General features: G+C 46.7%; 4 protein-coding genes across 4 annotated transcripts; 2 read left to right on the top strand and 2 right to left on the bottom strand.

Annotated features, from left to right (window-relative positions):
• The first annotated feature begins 184 nt into the window (after positions 1-184).
• LOC117145375 lies at positions 185-2049 on the top strand. Its single transcript, XM_033310999.1, has 3 exons — positions 185-271; positions 1425-1590; positions 1859-2049. Exons 2-3 carry the CDS (start codon positions 1462-1464, stop codon positions 1940-1942), a joined length of 213 nt encoding a protein of 70 aa, XP_033166890.1. The 5' UTR covers positions 185-271; positions 1425-1461; the 3' UTR covers positions 1943-2049.
• Positions 2050-2489: 440 nt separating this feature from the next.
• Positions 2490-3819, bottom strand: LOC117145177 (protein suppressor of variegation 3-7). Its single transcript, XM_033310727.1, has 2 exons — positions 3727-3819; positions 2490-3666 (listed from the first exon to the last, which is right to left on the bottom strand). Exons 1-2 carry the CDS (start codon positions 3756-3758, stop codon positions 2622-2624), a joined length of 1077 nt encoding a protein of 358 aa, XP_033166618.1. The 5' UTR covers positions 3759-3819; the 3' UTR covers positions 2490-2621.
• A 259-nt stretch (positions 3820-4078) lies between these two features.
• Positions 4079-8889, top strand: LOC117142432 (protein suppressor of variegation 3-7). The gene is made up of 5 exons (XM_033306393.1): positions 4079-5006; positions 5424-6008; positions 6075-6434; positions 6490-7449; positions 7517-8889. Exons 1-5 carry the CDS (start codon positions 4234-4236, stop codon positions 8568-8570), a joined length of 3732 nt encoding a protein of 1243 aa, XP_033162284.1. The 5' UTR covers positions 4079-4233; the 3' UTR covers positions 8571-8889.
• An 85-nt stretch (positions 8890-8974) lies between these two features.
• LOC117142433 (TBC1 domain family member 5) lies at positions 8975-11710 on the bottom strand. The gene is made up of 6 exons (XM_033306394.1): positions 10819-11710; positions 10665-10761; positions 10463-10605; positions 10192-10334; positions 9778-10130; positions 8975-9505 (listed from the first exon to the last, which is right to left on the bottom strand). The coding sequence occupies exons 1-6, from the start codon at positions 11535-11537 to the stop codon at positions 8996-8998; spliced, it is 1965 nt and encodes a 654-aa protein (XP_033162285.1). The 5' UTR covers positions 11538-11710; the 3' UTR covers positions 8975-8995.
• Between the last annotated feature and the right edge of the window lie 434 nt (positions 11711-12144).

Here is a 12144-nt window from a genome sequence, read left to right as displayed (position 1 = left end):
TTTACACGAAGTCTATCTATGTATTTGTTTTAAAAGAATGAGTTCTCTTTCAATTTACCTAACAACTCAATATTTTGCTTAACTCTTAGATCGGCCCTCGCTGCCAAAAGCTATTTCGCGAAGCTTTCATTCGAAAGTGCGCGTCGCAGTGCGACGGGTGACAACCCTGCCTGCAGTGGGCATGCAACTTGTTGCGCCGGTTTGCGCTTCTCAGTCTTCATTCCATTCTCGAATCCCCCGGACGTCGACCTCCGATCCGATCTTCTACTTGGTTTGTTATTGTTTGCTTTGCCTCTCTGGCATTCGGCTTAAATTTCGTTTTTTCGATCTTAAATACGTGGGTGCGTGGTATACAGTATTTATAAAATACTTACGCATAGTTGGCATACGCCTATTAATTGGCACATACTTCAGATTTGGCTGGTCTAATTAATCCGATTTTCCCCGTGTGCTAATTTCGCCAACCGGTTTGTGGGCGATCTGCAATTGTTTTTATGATGACTTAAGATGGGCGATGACTTAAGACGACGACACACCCCGCCAAGTGCAGTGCTTACTAGCAGTGTGATTTGCATAATGACGACACTTGTTTTGAGAGTACTATAATCACCACTTGATCGTGGAATTCGGCTCGAAATCGGCGGTCGAGGTCTTGACCTTATATACTCTGCCTTATTTTGGTCACAATCAGTTTTGACGTCAGTGTTTCTAAATTCAGTCTCAAAACCAAGCCAAATCGGTCGTTTGTATGCTTGTCACGACTCAAAAGTGAAATCTAAATGCAGAAGAAAGCCATTCAAATGCATTTTTCGTTGGTAAAACCTGAGTGAATGCATATTTTAATAATATTTTCTGAAAGTGAAATGTATTTTTAGGAGAGAGTCGAATATCTAATCTTTTCATAGTGAAGGAAGATATTATCTAAAACTCAAACTTTAGCTATCTTCAAAGGCCTAACTCAAGGTCTACTTATATAATATATAATTTGGAATTGCATATGACTAAAAACTATTTATAAATGAGTGTGGTATGCAAACACAAATGGGGTTTACTGAAGCATTTACTTGCCCGAATAACTTGACATTCGCTATCTTAAATTGGAGCGTTGATACTGCGATAGAAAAAATGATTTAGAAATAGAAATGACGTTTTAGAAGCTCTTTTAATTAGGTTTATCGGAATCGTGTTCTTCCGAAATGCAAGGTTTAATTTGTTAGCTCATTAAAAATATTATGAGGTCACTTTTTTAATTCGCGTATCAAATTTATGACATGTGTTTTGCTTATTAAAAATAAACGAAATGCAGAGCTGCAAGTCTTGAAGTTTTTAGTGAGATCTGCTCTATTAAGAAGGCGACTGATAAGCTTCAGTTTTTTATGGATCTTTCATCTAATAAGATCCCTTGTATTTATCTTATCGCACAGCTGAAATCGCTCTGAACAAACAACACCACTCATCACGATGCCCAATCCTCTGTGGTTCGTCTTCTGGCTGCTGGTCTTCTGGTTCGTCTCCTTCTTCGTGGCATTCTTCTGCGCCTTCTTCTACATCTGGGTTTACGCATTTGCCTCCTGCATTCCCGCCCTGACGGTAAGTGGGTTTATAGGGATTTTTTTGGGAGCAGCATTTGAAGTTATATGGCGGGGTGAGTCAATTTACCTGCTTCACCTGCTGGTTGCATGAGGCACTTTCCTTATCGCGCCGCCAAGATGTTTAACCCATTAGTCATTTCGGGAACTTATCAGACCCACAACCGGAGCTTATGGGCAACAGCGATAGCTGGCCCCGATTTATAGACCCACCCACACCCATTGCCTGGAAAAACATTGCTAACCGACTTGTTTCCTTACTTTCGCAGGGCATATCGGACATTCTGCTCCAGGGAGTCCAGTTCCCGTTCTACTGCGGGAAAGCCATGTTGGAGGGCAAGCAAGCCTTTTAAGGGGATATTTCCCCAATATCAATTAACTAAGTGCCTTACTGATAACTCTTGTTTTCAATCATTTTTTACAATTTTACAAATAAAGATTTATTAACTTATATTTATAATTACCGACATTTTTTCAATTGATTGATTCTGATTGATTCAATCTGATATTACATGTTGTTTGTTCGTTACACTTGAGAAATTCGCCTGATGGAGTGATTTTTACTATCTTTACCTACAGAACCTATTATGCGATAAACTTTTTATCACACTTTTTTCACATGGTATTGTACATGCGTAATATTTACCCTTTATCAGAGCTAGTGAATTCGCTTTGTATTATTCACAATTGTTACCCACACTCAAGAAGTGTTTTCCATTGATTATAGCTCTTTGGTGATAGCATCCTCTGAGAAAATTCACAATTTATACTTTGCTGGCAAGCCAAGGTCAGGATTTCTATATAGGCAATTACATTTATAAAAAGGTGATATGTAATAAAGCCATATTATAGAATAAAAAACACCATCAGATAGATTTAAAGAATAAATTCACTCAAGACTACAACAACTAATAAATAACTTTATTAATGAAAATCAGTTAACAAAATTTAAAAATTTAAGAAAGCACTATATATATATTCTAATTGCCGTATTGAGCACGGTTTGGAACCGATTCCAAAGTCCAGGTGAATTTATTTTGTGGTGGAGGCCACTGTCGCATTCTGCTGACCACTGCCTGAGGCCTCAGCTGCTCCGGACATGGAGTTTCCCGCGAGATCCGGAAGTCCGGCGACCTGTGAGAGCGCCTCCTGTTCGCAAAGAGCACGCAACTCGAGCTCCCCGATGAGCTGCATCACCCGGATCTTGCCCTCGGTGGCCAGTTTGGGCGGCAAGTTCTTGACGGTGGCGCAAATGCTGTCGAAGAACAGCTCCAAAGAGTCGCGCGCTGGCGTTATAGGTGACAATGGTTGCAGTTGATAAGATTGCAGCGGGCGGGCAGCGTAGGAGGGCGTCGTGTGTATAGGCGTTATGGTGGCCTTGGAATTGATCTCCTGAGCTTGGCACATCCCACTGAGTGGAGTACTGTGCACTGGAACTTTCTTAATGGTGATCCTACAAGGCGGAGCTACTGTTGCTGTTGTGGAGGATGTGGGATAGGCGGAGACAGTGGACGGAAGACTTTGGGGCAACTCGTTGATGGTCACGTGTAGTGGCAGATAATCCAGCATGCCGGAATTCTGTGAGTCGGTCTCCGAGGTGCGGCGTTGCTGCTTAATAACGGGCTCCGTTTCGAGATCATTCTGTGCTTCCAGTTCTTCAGCCCGCTCCTCATCGTCCTCGCAGTCGCCCTCTGTTTCGTCCAGTTCCCCCTCCTCCTCCTCTGTATCGTCGTCTTGGGGATCTGTTCCGTATTGCAGCAGACCCTCCTCGTCCTCGGTATCCTCCCACTTCATCGCACCGGAGCTGTGTCCATCAAAGTTCGGATTGTTGCCCTTGGCGGGCAACGATTTCCTTTGTGCATTTTCCGAGTGCTTAATGCTACCCTCGTGCTTTCCCAGGTCGGATCTCTTGCAGCTGAGCCTGCACTCGCACACCGCGCAGAACACGAAGTGCGGATCCGTCTCATCCGGGAGCAACCACGGATATATCGCCTGGTACTCCGGCTTTGTCTTGGGTCGAGGATATTTCAGCTGGGCGCACGGCCGGCGTGGCCTGTATTCGGAGCGTAGGGCATCTCTGGGCGGCGAATATAGTCAGTGAACATTAGACCCTGGTCTCTTACTTCGGTATACTCACAGTTTTTCCTGAGTTAACTGGAGGTTTGACATTTGGGCAGTCTTTTCCAAAATATAAACAAAATCCAGTGCGGTATGACCGTGCGCACAAGTATAGAAATACCACATAACCCGTTTTCCACATGCGCTAAGAGTTGTCACCCTCATCGGTTGTTTATTTCTACTCGCTTTTTCTAAATATACAACGAAATATAAAACTTAAGCTAATGCATGTAATTTCTTAATATTCTTTAATCATGTAGTGATTAAATTATTGTAATAGTGTGAGCAGTACGTTTTAAGACCTTTCACAATAAAGTGAACGGTCCAGTCACTCAGTCGCATTGTAAGTATTTTTTAGCCCGCCGATTTATTGCAACAGGACGGTCACATTGGCAATCGCCTTGACAGCGAATCTCAGTTTTCGCTTGCAATTATTTTTATTTGTTTTAGTGTTTAACCGTATGCTGTGATCTCCCAAAAGCTGGCAAATATAAAAGCAAAGTGCCTGGATAACCAGCATCTCGTGATGGATCAGGATTCGAGCACACAGGCGAAAAACACAGATGCTCACAGCAGCGCCGGCCTCAAAATGGCGTCTGCGAATTCCGAAACTTTGGCGTCGGCAACGCACGAGCTGAAAATCATGGACGTAGAGGGTGGTGCTGTGGTGGATCCGGATCACATCGAGGAAGTGGAGACCCCAATAGTCATCGTGGTGGATGATGACGATGGGGATACGGCCATGGTGGTGGAGGAGGACAAGCACCCGATGCGGGATGACCCGGGTATCGAGGACATCATGGACGACGAACATGCTCCGTTGGTGGCCGAGCTACAGTCCGCTCTAAATAACCCAGACGACAAACAGACCAGCGAGGATCCCCTCCTGGAAGACCAGGAACGTGAATCCACTAAAACTGAACCCTCCAGCGATGCGGAGAGCTCCCACTCGTACCACGATCCCATGGGCCTGCTGGAGAGGATTGAAACCCATGATCCGGCAGACAGCCAGGATGACGACGACGAGGATGACGAAAGCAGCAATGGCGGTGGCACTAACGGAGCCATGAGCCGCAAGATGCCCCGCGCACAGCGCTGGCTCCTCTGGATGAAGCGTTGGCCCTGGATCCTACACGAGGACTCCGATGGCTCCCTTGCGTTCTGTCTTTACTGCAACATGACCATCAACGTGAACAACCGATCCAGACACATCCAACAGCACAACATGTCGCTCTACCACCAGGAACGCGAGTGCAACTATCTGGCATTCAAGAAAAGCGAGGAGCAAACTCGAGGAGCGTAAGTATCAGTTCGAAAGATTACAGAAAAGAGTACAGAAATCTAAAAGTTAGAGTAATCAAATTTATTGACACGCGGGATAAAGTAAAAGCTCAACTCTTCAAATGCCTTTCACTTTGTTATCAAGAAAGCGCGCTGTACTATAAAAATAAACTGAAAACTTAATGAATGGAAAACTGCACCGAGTCCGCATTAATTTGCCAACGTGTAGCAATTGTTTGACACAAAGAAACTGGTGTATGACAGGCTTGGTCGCGGTTCAGAATACATTTTACATGTATTACACTCCCTGCTTTCAATGAGAGTAGCTCTACTCGTATTGCTACGAAGATATGCACCTTTGAAAAAGGAAATAACGAAATCATAATAAGACCACCGAAAGTTCGAGGACACTTATTAACTCCCAATTTTCCGTAGAATCAGCGACAACGAAATCAAGCACGAATTCGGCACCAAGAGCTATGTGGCCGCCATGAAGCAGAAGCGAATCTCCGAGATCGAGGCCTTTACCAACTTCAACTGGCTGCGCTGGCTCCGTTGGCATCCTTGGCTTGAACGTTCCAACCCCACAGGAACCGTCGGGACATGTCGCATCTGCAACGTGCGAATGAACGTGGAGTTTGTCTATTTGCGCAAACGCCACGAAACCACCAAAGGACACATTGAGGCACTGCGCAACCTAGATTCCGATAAGCGGAGTCGGAAGCGAAAGAGGAGCAAGAGCAACAGCGTGACCGCTGGCGGCGGGGATGAGGCCGAGCGAGAGAAGGAATCTGAACCAGAAGCTGGGCCGGAGGATGCTCACGACACCCCTGTGGTTATGATGAACGGCGATGTGGACTCGGGCGACGACCCTAGCAAATGGTGTGCGCTGATTCCGGACACCAATCCACAACAATGCCGATGTACGCTCTGCAACTGCACAATGGCGATTACAAGCTTCCTTCGACACTGTAAAACCAGAGCTCATTGTCACCTGCTATTGGCACCCAATGAAAAGAGGTGAGTGTTATTCTACAGAACATAAATAGTTCCTGTTCTTCAACTGCTTTCACTATTTTACTTCAGCTCTTCAGATATTCGCGGCATTTGGGCCGTGTTCGCCGACATGCATCCTTGGTTGATTGCTGATCCCGAAGACCCCACCATTGGGTACTGCAGCGTCTGTCGCAAGCGATTTATGTATGGAAACTCGGAGATCAAGCGCAAGAACCACGAAAGGTCCGAGAAGCATACCATGGCTTTGGCCACCGCCAAGGCAGCCATTGAAGTTGGTTCGCGTGACGGCAGAGGTGGCGAAAAGGACGACGACGATAACATGAATGAAGAGGATGCGGAGGCAAGTGATCAAGCCCAGTCATCGCAGACCGATTACAGCGAAGATAATGACGATGACAATTGGTCCTCGATCCAAAAACTCGGAAAAGCGTATGTTGTTTGTAATATTTTTAATGTTTGCTTTAATAATAATAATTTCGTATAGTTTTGCTCAAAAATCCACTAGCGAGCAAAGAAAGGCCAAGGTTCGCGCTGCGGTACGTTTTTACCCGTGGCTTTGCTACTCCAAGGACCGAAAGACCCAGATTTGCAAATTCTGCCGCGTTCGCTTCCACAACGAAACGGCAAAGGCGCGGCATGAGTTGAGTGTCCGGCATGTAAAGCTGGTGAAGCAGTTCAAGAAGCGGCAAGCCAAACTGCACCAGGGCACAAACACGCAAACTACAAATAATGGACAGGATGATGAAGAATCACAGGAACAGGACGAGGAATATGGAGAAGAAGAGGAGGACGCAGAAGAAGATGCCCAGAGCAACTTCGACGTGGGCACTGTGCAGGCAAGAAAGACTGCTCGACCGGACAATAAGCTTTTCGTCAAGCCCATTCCGGCAACTATGAAGGGCAAGGTAATGGTGTGGAAGGGCCGCTTCCCGTGGCTCTCCTACAAAAAGAACGAGCAGCGTGGAAACTATGCTTGGTGCAAGCTGTGCGAAGTGTCCCTCTACCTGCCCTCATCCAAGTGGGCCTCCAAGCACCAGAGGACTACGCGACACATCCGTCTCCGCATTGATCGGAAGCGCAATGGTGGCAACCCTTCGAAAACATCGAAGAAAAACTCAGGTGAAATTTCCACTGTTGTGGCCACAGCTTCGGCTCTGGCCAGCGCCGAGGCTAGACAGAAAGCGGCTATGGCAGAGCTGCAAGCCAAGTACGACTGGCTGGATCCCGACGCCAATGACGAGAATCACTGTCACTGCCGGGTTTGTGATAGCCGGCTGCCGATCAAGGTCTTTTACCTGCGGCAACACGACGCTTCGCGTAAGCACGTCGAAAATGTGGAGCGGCACAGAGCCAATGCCGCCGCTGCCGCCAATGCACCGTCAGTTAGTACCACTCCCACTGTTGATGCCGAAAGGCAGGAGAGCGAAAACGATATGAGCGTTCGGTGAGTTTAAGATTCGAAATCCCTTCATTAACCGTTTCTAATAACCACTCTCATTATGGGTACTTAGATCCGATTGCAGCACAGCGGAACCGCTGGCAAAGCGGTCCCGACGCTCAATGGAGGTTCGTCGCATAATACGCGCCCTTCGCGACTCAATGGGCAAACAACAGGAGGAACGCTCCCAAATGGACATGGCCAGGGACATGATATGCTCGTCGTTTGATATTGTTTCGCGCTTGCGAACTTTGGAACGGGAGTCGGTCGCACATAACGTGTCCATGGCCCAGGCGCCGCCATCGGTGACAGTGTCACCGAGTAAGCCACCGGAGCCACGACATGTAGTGGATCTCTTCTTTGACAGCATTTCGCCGACCATGAAGTCCCTGCCGCCGGATTTAGCCGCAGAGGGCAAGTCGAAAATCATGCAGCTTGTTTGTAGCTTGGAGCTTCGTGCCATGCAGAGAAATGCGACAACTTCAACCACAGCTACAGTGTGTGCTTCCTCGAAATCGCCTTCTTCAACTACGGTCACCCCAGTTAAAACTCCTCCGGCTCCTAGTTCAGCTCCCCTTGCTTCTGCCGATGCAGATTTGCATTCCTCGGTTGTCACAACCCCGCATGAATACAATAACGGGCAGAACAATAATAACGACAAGGAAACCGTACCGAAAGAGACAGTTAGCGGCGCTTCCTCTACCCAAGTGACCATCAATGGTAGCGCCAAAGACCTGCCAGAGAATATACGCCGTATCTTAACATCCAACCAAACGCAAGTGACCAACCGCCTCGATACGGATTCCGTGCGTTGTGTACCGCTGGACAAACTAACAACCCAGAGTCGGACCAACGTGAACGGACGACTCAGTCAAGGTGGCTCTTCGGAAGCCCCATCCACCCCACAGGCGGACCTTAGCAATGGTAACACGTTGGCCATGCTCAGGCAGATACGGGTCAACAATACCAACAGTTCCAAGATGATCACCATTACCAAGACACCGCAGATGCAGCAGGCACCGGCAAGCATAACATCCTCGACTCCAATAATGCGTAGTGGTCCCAGCAGCAACGGTAGTCAATTCACAACATTTCGGACAATGGTAAACCATAACCGCAGGCCATAGCGCTCCTAGGAAATATGAACCAGACGTAATTTTAGACTTTGTCACTGTCATTATTTAAATTCGACTCAATCAGATATATTTAACGTTAAAGATGAATACTTGCAAGCAATTATTCGAAATTTAGAATACACAAACAATGGAGCTTTTTCCAAGATATCACATAGAATACTGACTCCTTCAAAACGAATCTGTTGCTTCCGGAACTTGCATGTTTTGAAGACGTTTTGTTTCGGAACCATTCCAATACCAGAAAATTTTTATTTTTCATTAAGAAAATTACAAATTATGGACTTATTCAAGTCCGAAATATTTAAGTAAACTGTATGTCTTTTAATCATAATTCTTACTAGTTCTGGTTTATCCACTTTGTGGCTGCTCTGTTTAAGTCTAAATTCAGTTTCAGTCGTTAGGAGTGGACCTTACGATCAACTCGATTCGTTTTTATGCCGTTGCTGGGGCTCCGCAGCTGGCAATCCGTTTTGCACCACCGAGTTTCCAGGCTTCTCATCGCTCGTTATCGTGGACAGCTCGATTTCACGCAGCTCCCCGAGGAGCCGTCGCATCGAGCTGTGCATAAAGGCGTTTTCGGGCATCTGATAGCCGACAGTTGCAGAGAGAGCAGCGGGTGCGTTAGCGGGAGTGGAGGAAGCCGTTGGCTTTGGCGGTTTGCTGATAGTGTTCAGCTGCTTCTGCTCGTTGGCCTCCAGAGCCTGGTCGATGGGCGCCGATCGCTGGTGCAGCGGGAACATGAATTTAACGTCCAGAAAGCTGCATAGCTCTTCAATCCCGTCCAGTGTCCGACCGAGTTCTTCGCTACTACTCGCCTGCTTTCCCACATGATGGCGCACAGTGCTCAGGTAGCTCTGCAACTTGCTTCGCGCTATCTTGATTACAGTTTGGGCATTCTTCAGCTCCAATCGGAGTAGCTCTGGACTCTGCAAGGGCCGATAGAAATATTTCTTAAGAACAGGTCGTTGTAATAGAATCAAATAAGCCAAGCCACTTAATGTTATTCTCATGAATGTAAATGTAACGTTATAACTTGAAAGTATTTAAGAATTGACTCACTAAAACCCTACTTCCAAAATATGTACGAAAGATTGGCTTAGATTTAAGTAGTTTTGTTTTTTTTTTTTTATAATTAAATATAATTTAATAAACGGTTAAATATGGTAACAGAAACACTTATACGACAAAGCATACTCACATTCTCCAAGTATCCATCCATTGCAACTCGATGGGTATCTTGCAGTTTGGCCAGCGCAGAAGAATCCGCGGCATTGCGCTCCTGCATGAAGGTAATCTGCCGATCGATCTGGCTACCACTAGTGGCCATCGAAGAGTTTTCTGAGTTGGTGCGCGGGCGTTGTCCCGCAGGAGGAGGCACTTCCTTGTCCGCAGAACTGTTGGCAAAGGACACACACGTGAAGGCGTTTGGCGGATACTCAAACTGCTTGGGATTGAGCATGAATAGGGCATGCCTCAGCACCAGATGAACGTCCACATTGTTTGGGTAGCGCATTAGATATGTCAACGATGTGGTGTAGTCACTAAGAAGCACTGATATCGACATTAGTTAGGTCATTATTTAGGAACTAAGGCACCAGGCGGGAGTACCCACGTTTATCACGGATGTGCACCAACATGGCCACTAGAATGTAGTTGGGCAGGTCGAAGCGGTCGCTATCTGCAAAGATGGCATCCCAGAGCAGCAACAGGTCCAGCAGCATAAACTCCCGTCCAAAGAGAAGTCTTAGCCAACGACTATAATAGGGAAATAGATAATTTGGTTAGTTTCAATATTCATTTTTAAAATATCTTCATATTGTTTGTGGAACTCCCTTTTCGAAAAGCATTAGTAACTAAAACCCCCATTTTCATTGCCAACTCACATGCCGAATATGTGCAGTGGGATTTCCATCTTTTGTAGATAGTGGTGCAAGTGCTGGTCCTGCTTGGCGAGTATTTTGTCCCGTATGAAGTTCAGCTGGCCGATAACCTCCGCCTCGGTCGGCGTCTCATTGTCCCCGGGGCTCTGAAAGAGGAATGGGTAGCGATAAGGGCTGGTTGCTGCACCCGCAAACTGCGACGCACCTCGGCTCGCTGTTCAATGTGGCCACCGGGTGTGGAGACCAGATTCGAGACGCGATAGTACGACTCCACGGAGGCCATGAGGCGGGAGAACAAAGAGCTGCGAGGAACGCATTGATTTAAGATAAAGAGATTTCATGTTACTTGAACTACGTACTAGGTATCTGCTTCCAGATACGCGGGATCCAGCACGTCCAGTAGCGTGGAATTGATATCCGTCTTGGCCAGTTCGCTGAAGTGAAGCAGTGACTGGTGATCGCTGTAGACCACGAATATGATGGGAGCCAGGATCTCGTGCATGCCCTGCCGGTAGCACATGTACGGATGCTCCCTGGCGTAGTAGAACAGTATGTTGACCATTGCATTCTGCACCAATGGCTTACGGAAGAAGTCCACGCCCGGGAAAGTGCGCACCACATCCTGCCGGATGACGGCGAATAGCTCCTGGTCGCTGAAGTACTGATTCCAGACGCTTTGCGTCGACTGTGACAGCGGATCATCGTTGCAGTCCACGGCCAGTTGGTGCGGATTACGGACGTAGTCCGCCCGGAACTTGTCGTACCTCACTCGCTGCTGCAGTCGCTGGCTAGCCCAACTGCGGTGCTCCGACGTCAGGACGCGCAGTAGGAGGGCCCAGTGAACGCTGCGGAATTTGGACATCTTGAGATCGCCGGCAAATGCCGACTGCCGGAGACTTTCCGGGTCCGCATCGAGGTTTTGGAGCAGCACCTGCCACTCCTGCCGGTAGCGCTCCACGGAGTTCATGGCTCCCGCCTCTGGTATCACCCGAATTGCACCGTTTCCCGGAAGGTGCTCCAAACTTTCCCTTGCCGACGATCCGTTCAGTGTGATGGCTTCTATTCCCCAAACAGTCATCGCTCGTCGCTGGCTGGAAACTAAGTGCAGGCGGTTATCCGCTCCGTAGCCATGTCAACACTGAATTCCGGTAGGTGAAGGGGGTGGCGCCAAATTAAACAATAAACAATGGATTTTCGGAAGAAAGTGGATTGAATCCAATCCCAAGATAGCAGTGAACCAGTGTGACCGTTGATTCCCCATTAGAATATACCGCACCGTCTCGCGCTAATATACTAGAACCTATGATAGCCCTATCAAATATCGTAAATTAACGGATTTTTCAATATTTAATTTATTCAAATTTTGAATTACAAGGTCAAACGTTTTTTCGTTAAATCAATTACAACATATATATTCTTATCTATTTACTGCATTGAATTTAGCATAATACAGATTTCATAATAAAGGAAGTTATTCAATTTCAAAAGAAAATCCACTTAAAGACTTAAGACACCAATTATTAAACAACCAAGAGGATTAAAAAAAGACTAAACCTTTTTTTCATAATTTTCTAGAATTCAACATTTTTGTTGTAAGCTCATATCGATCAGTTGAGATCTAGAAAACTAGAGAACAGAGCACTATAATATGAAATCAATGTGCACACATCATTAATAACAATTTG

Source organism: Drosophila mauritiana, chromosome 3R (assembly GCF_004382145.1).
Source record: "Drosophila mauritiana strain mau12 chromosome 3R, ASM438214v1, whole genome shotgun sequence".
Taxonomy (NCBI): Eukaryota; Metazoa; Arthropoda; class Insecta; order Diptera; family Drosophilidae; genus Drosophila; species Drosophila mauritiana.
The sequence above is the reverse complement of the archived record's forward strand: the minus strand, read 5'-3'. Positions and strand labels throughout refer to the sequence as shown.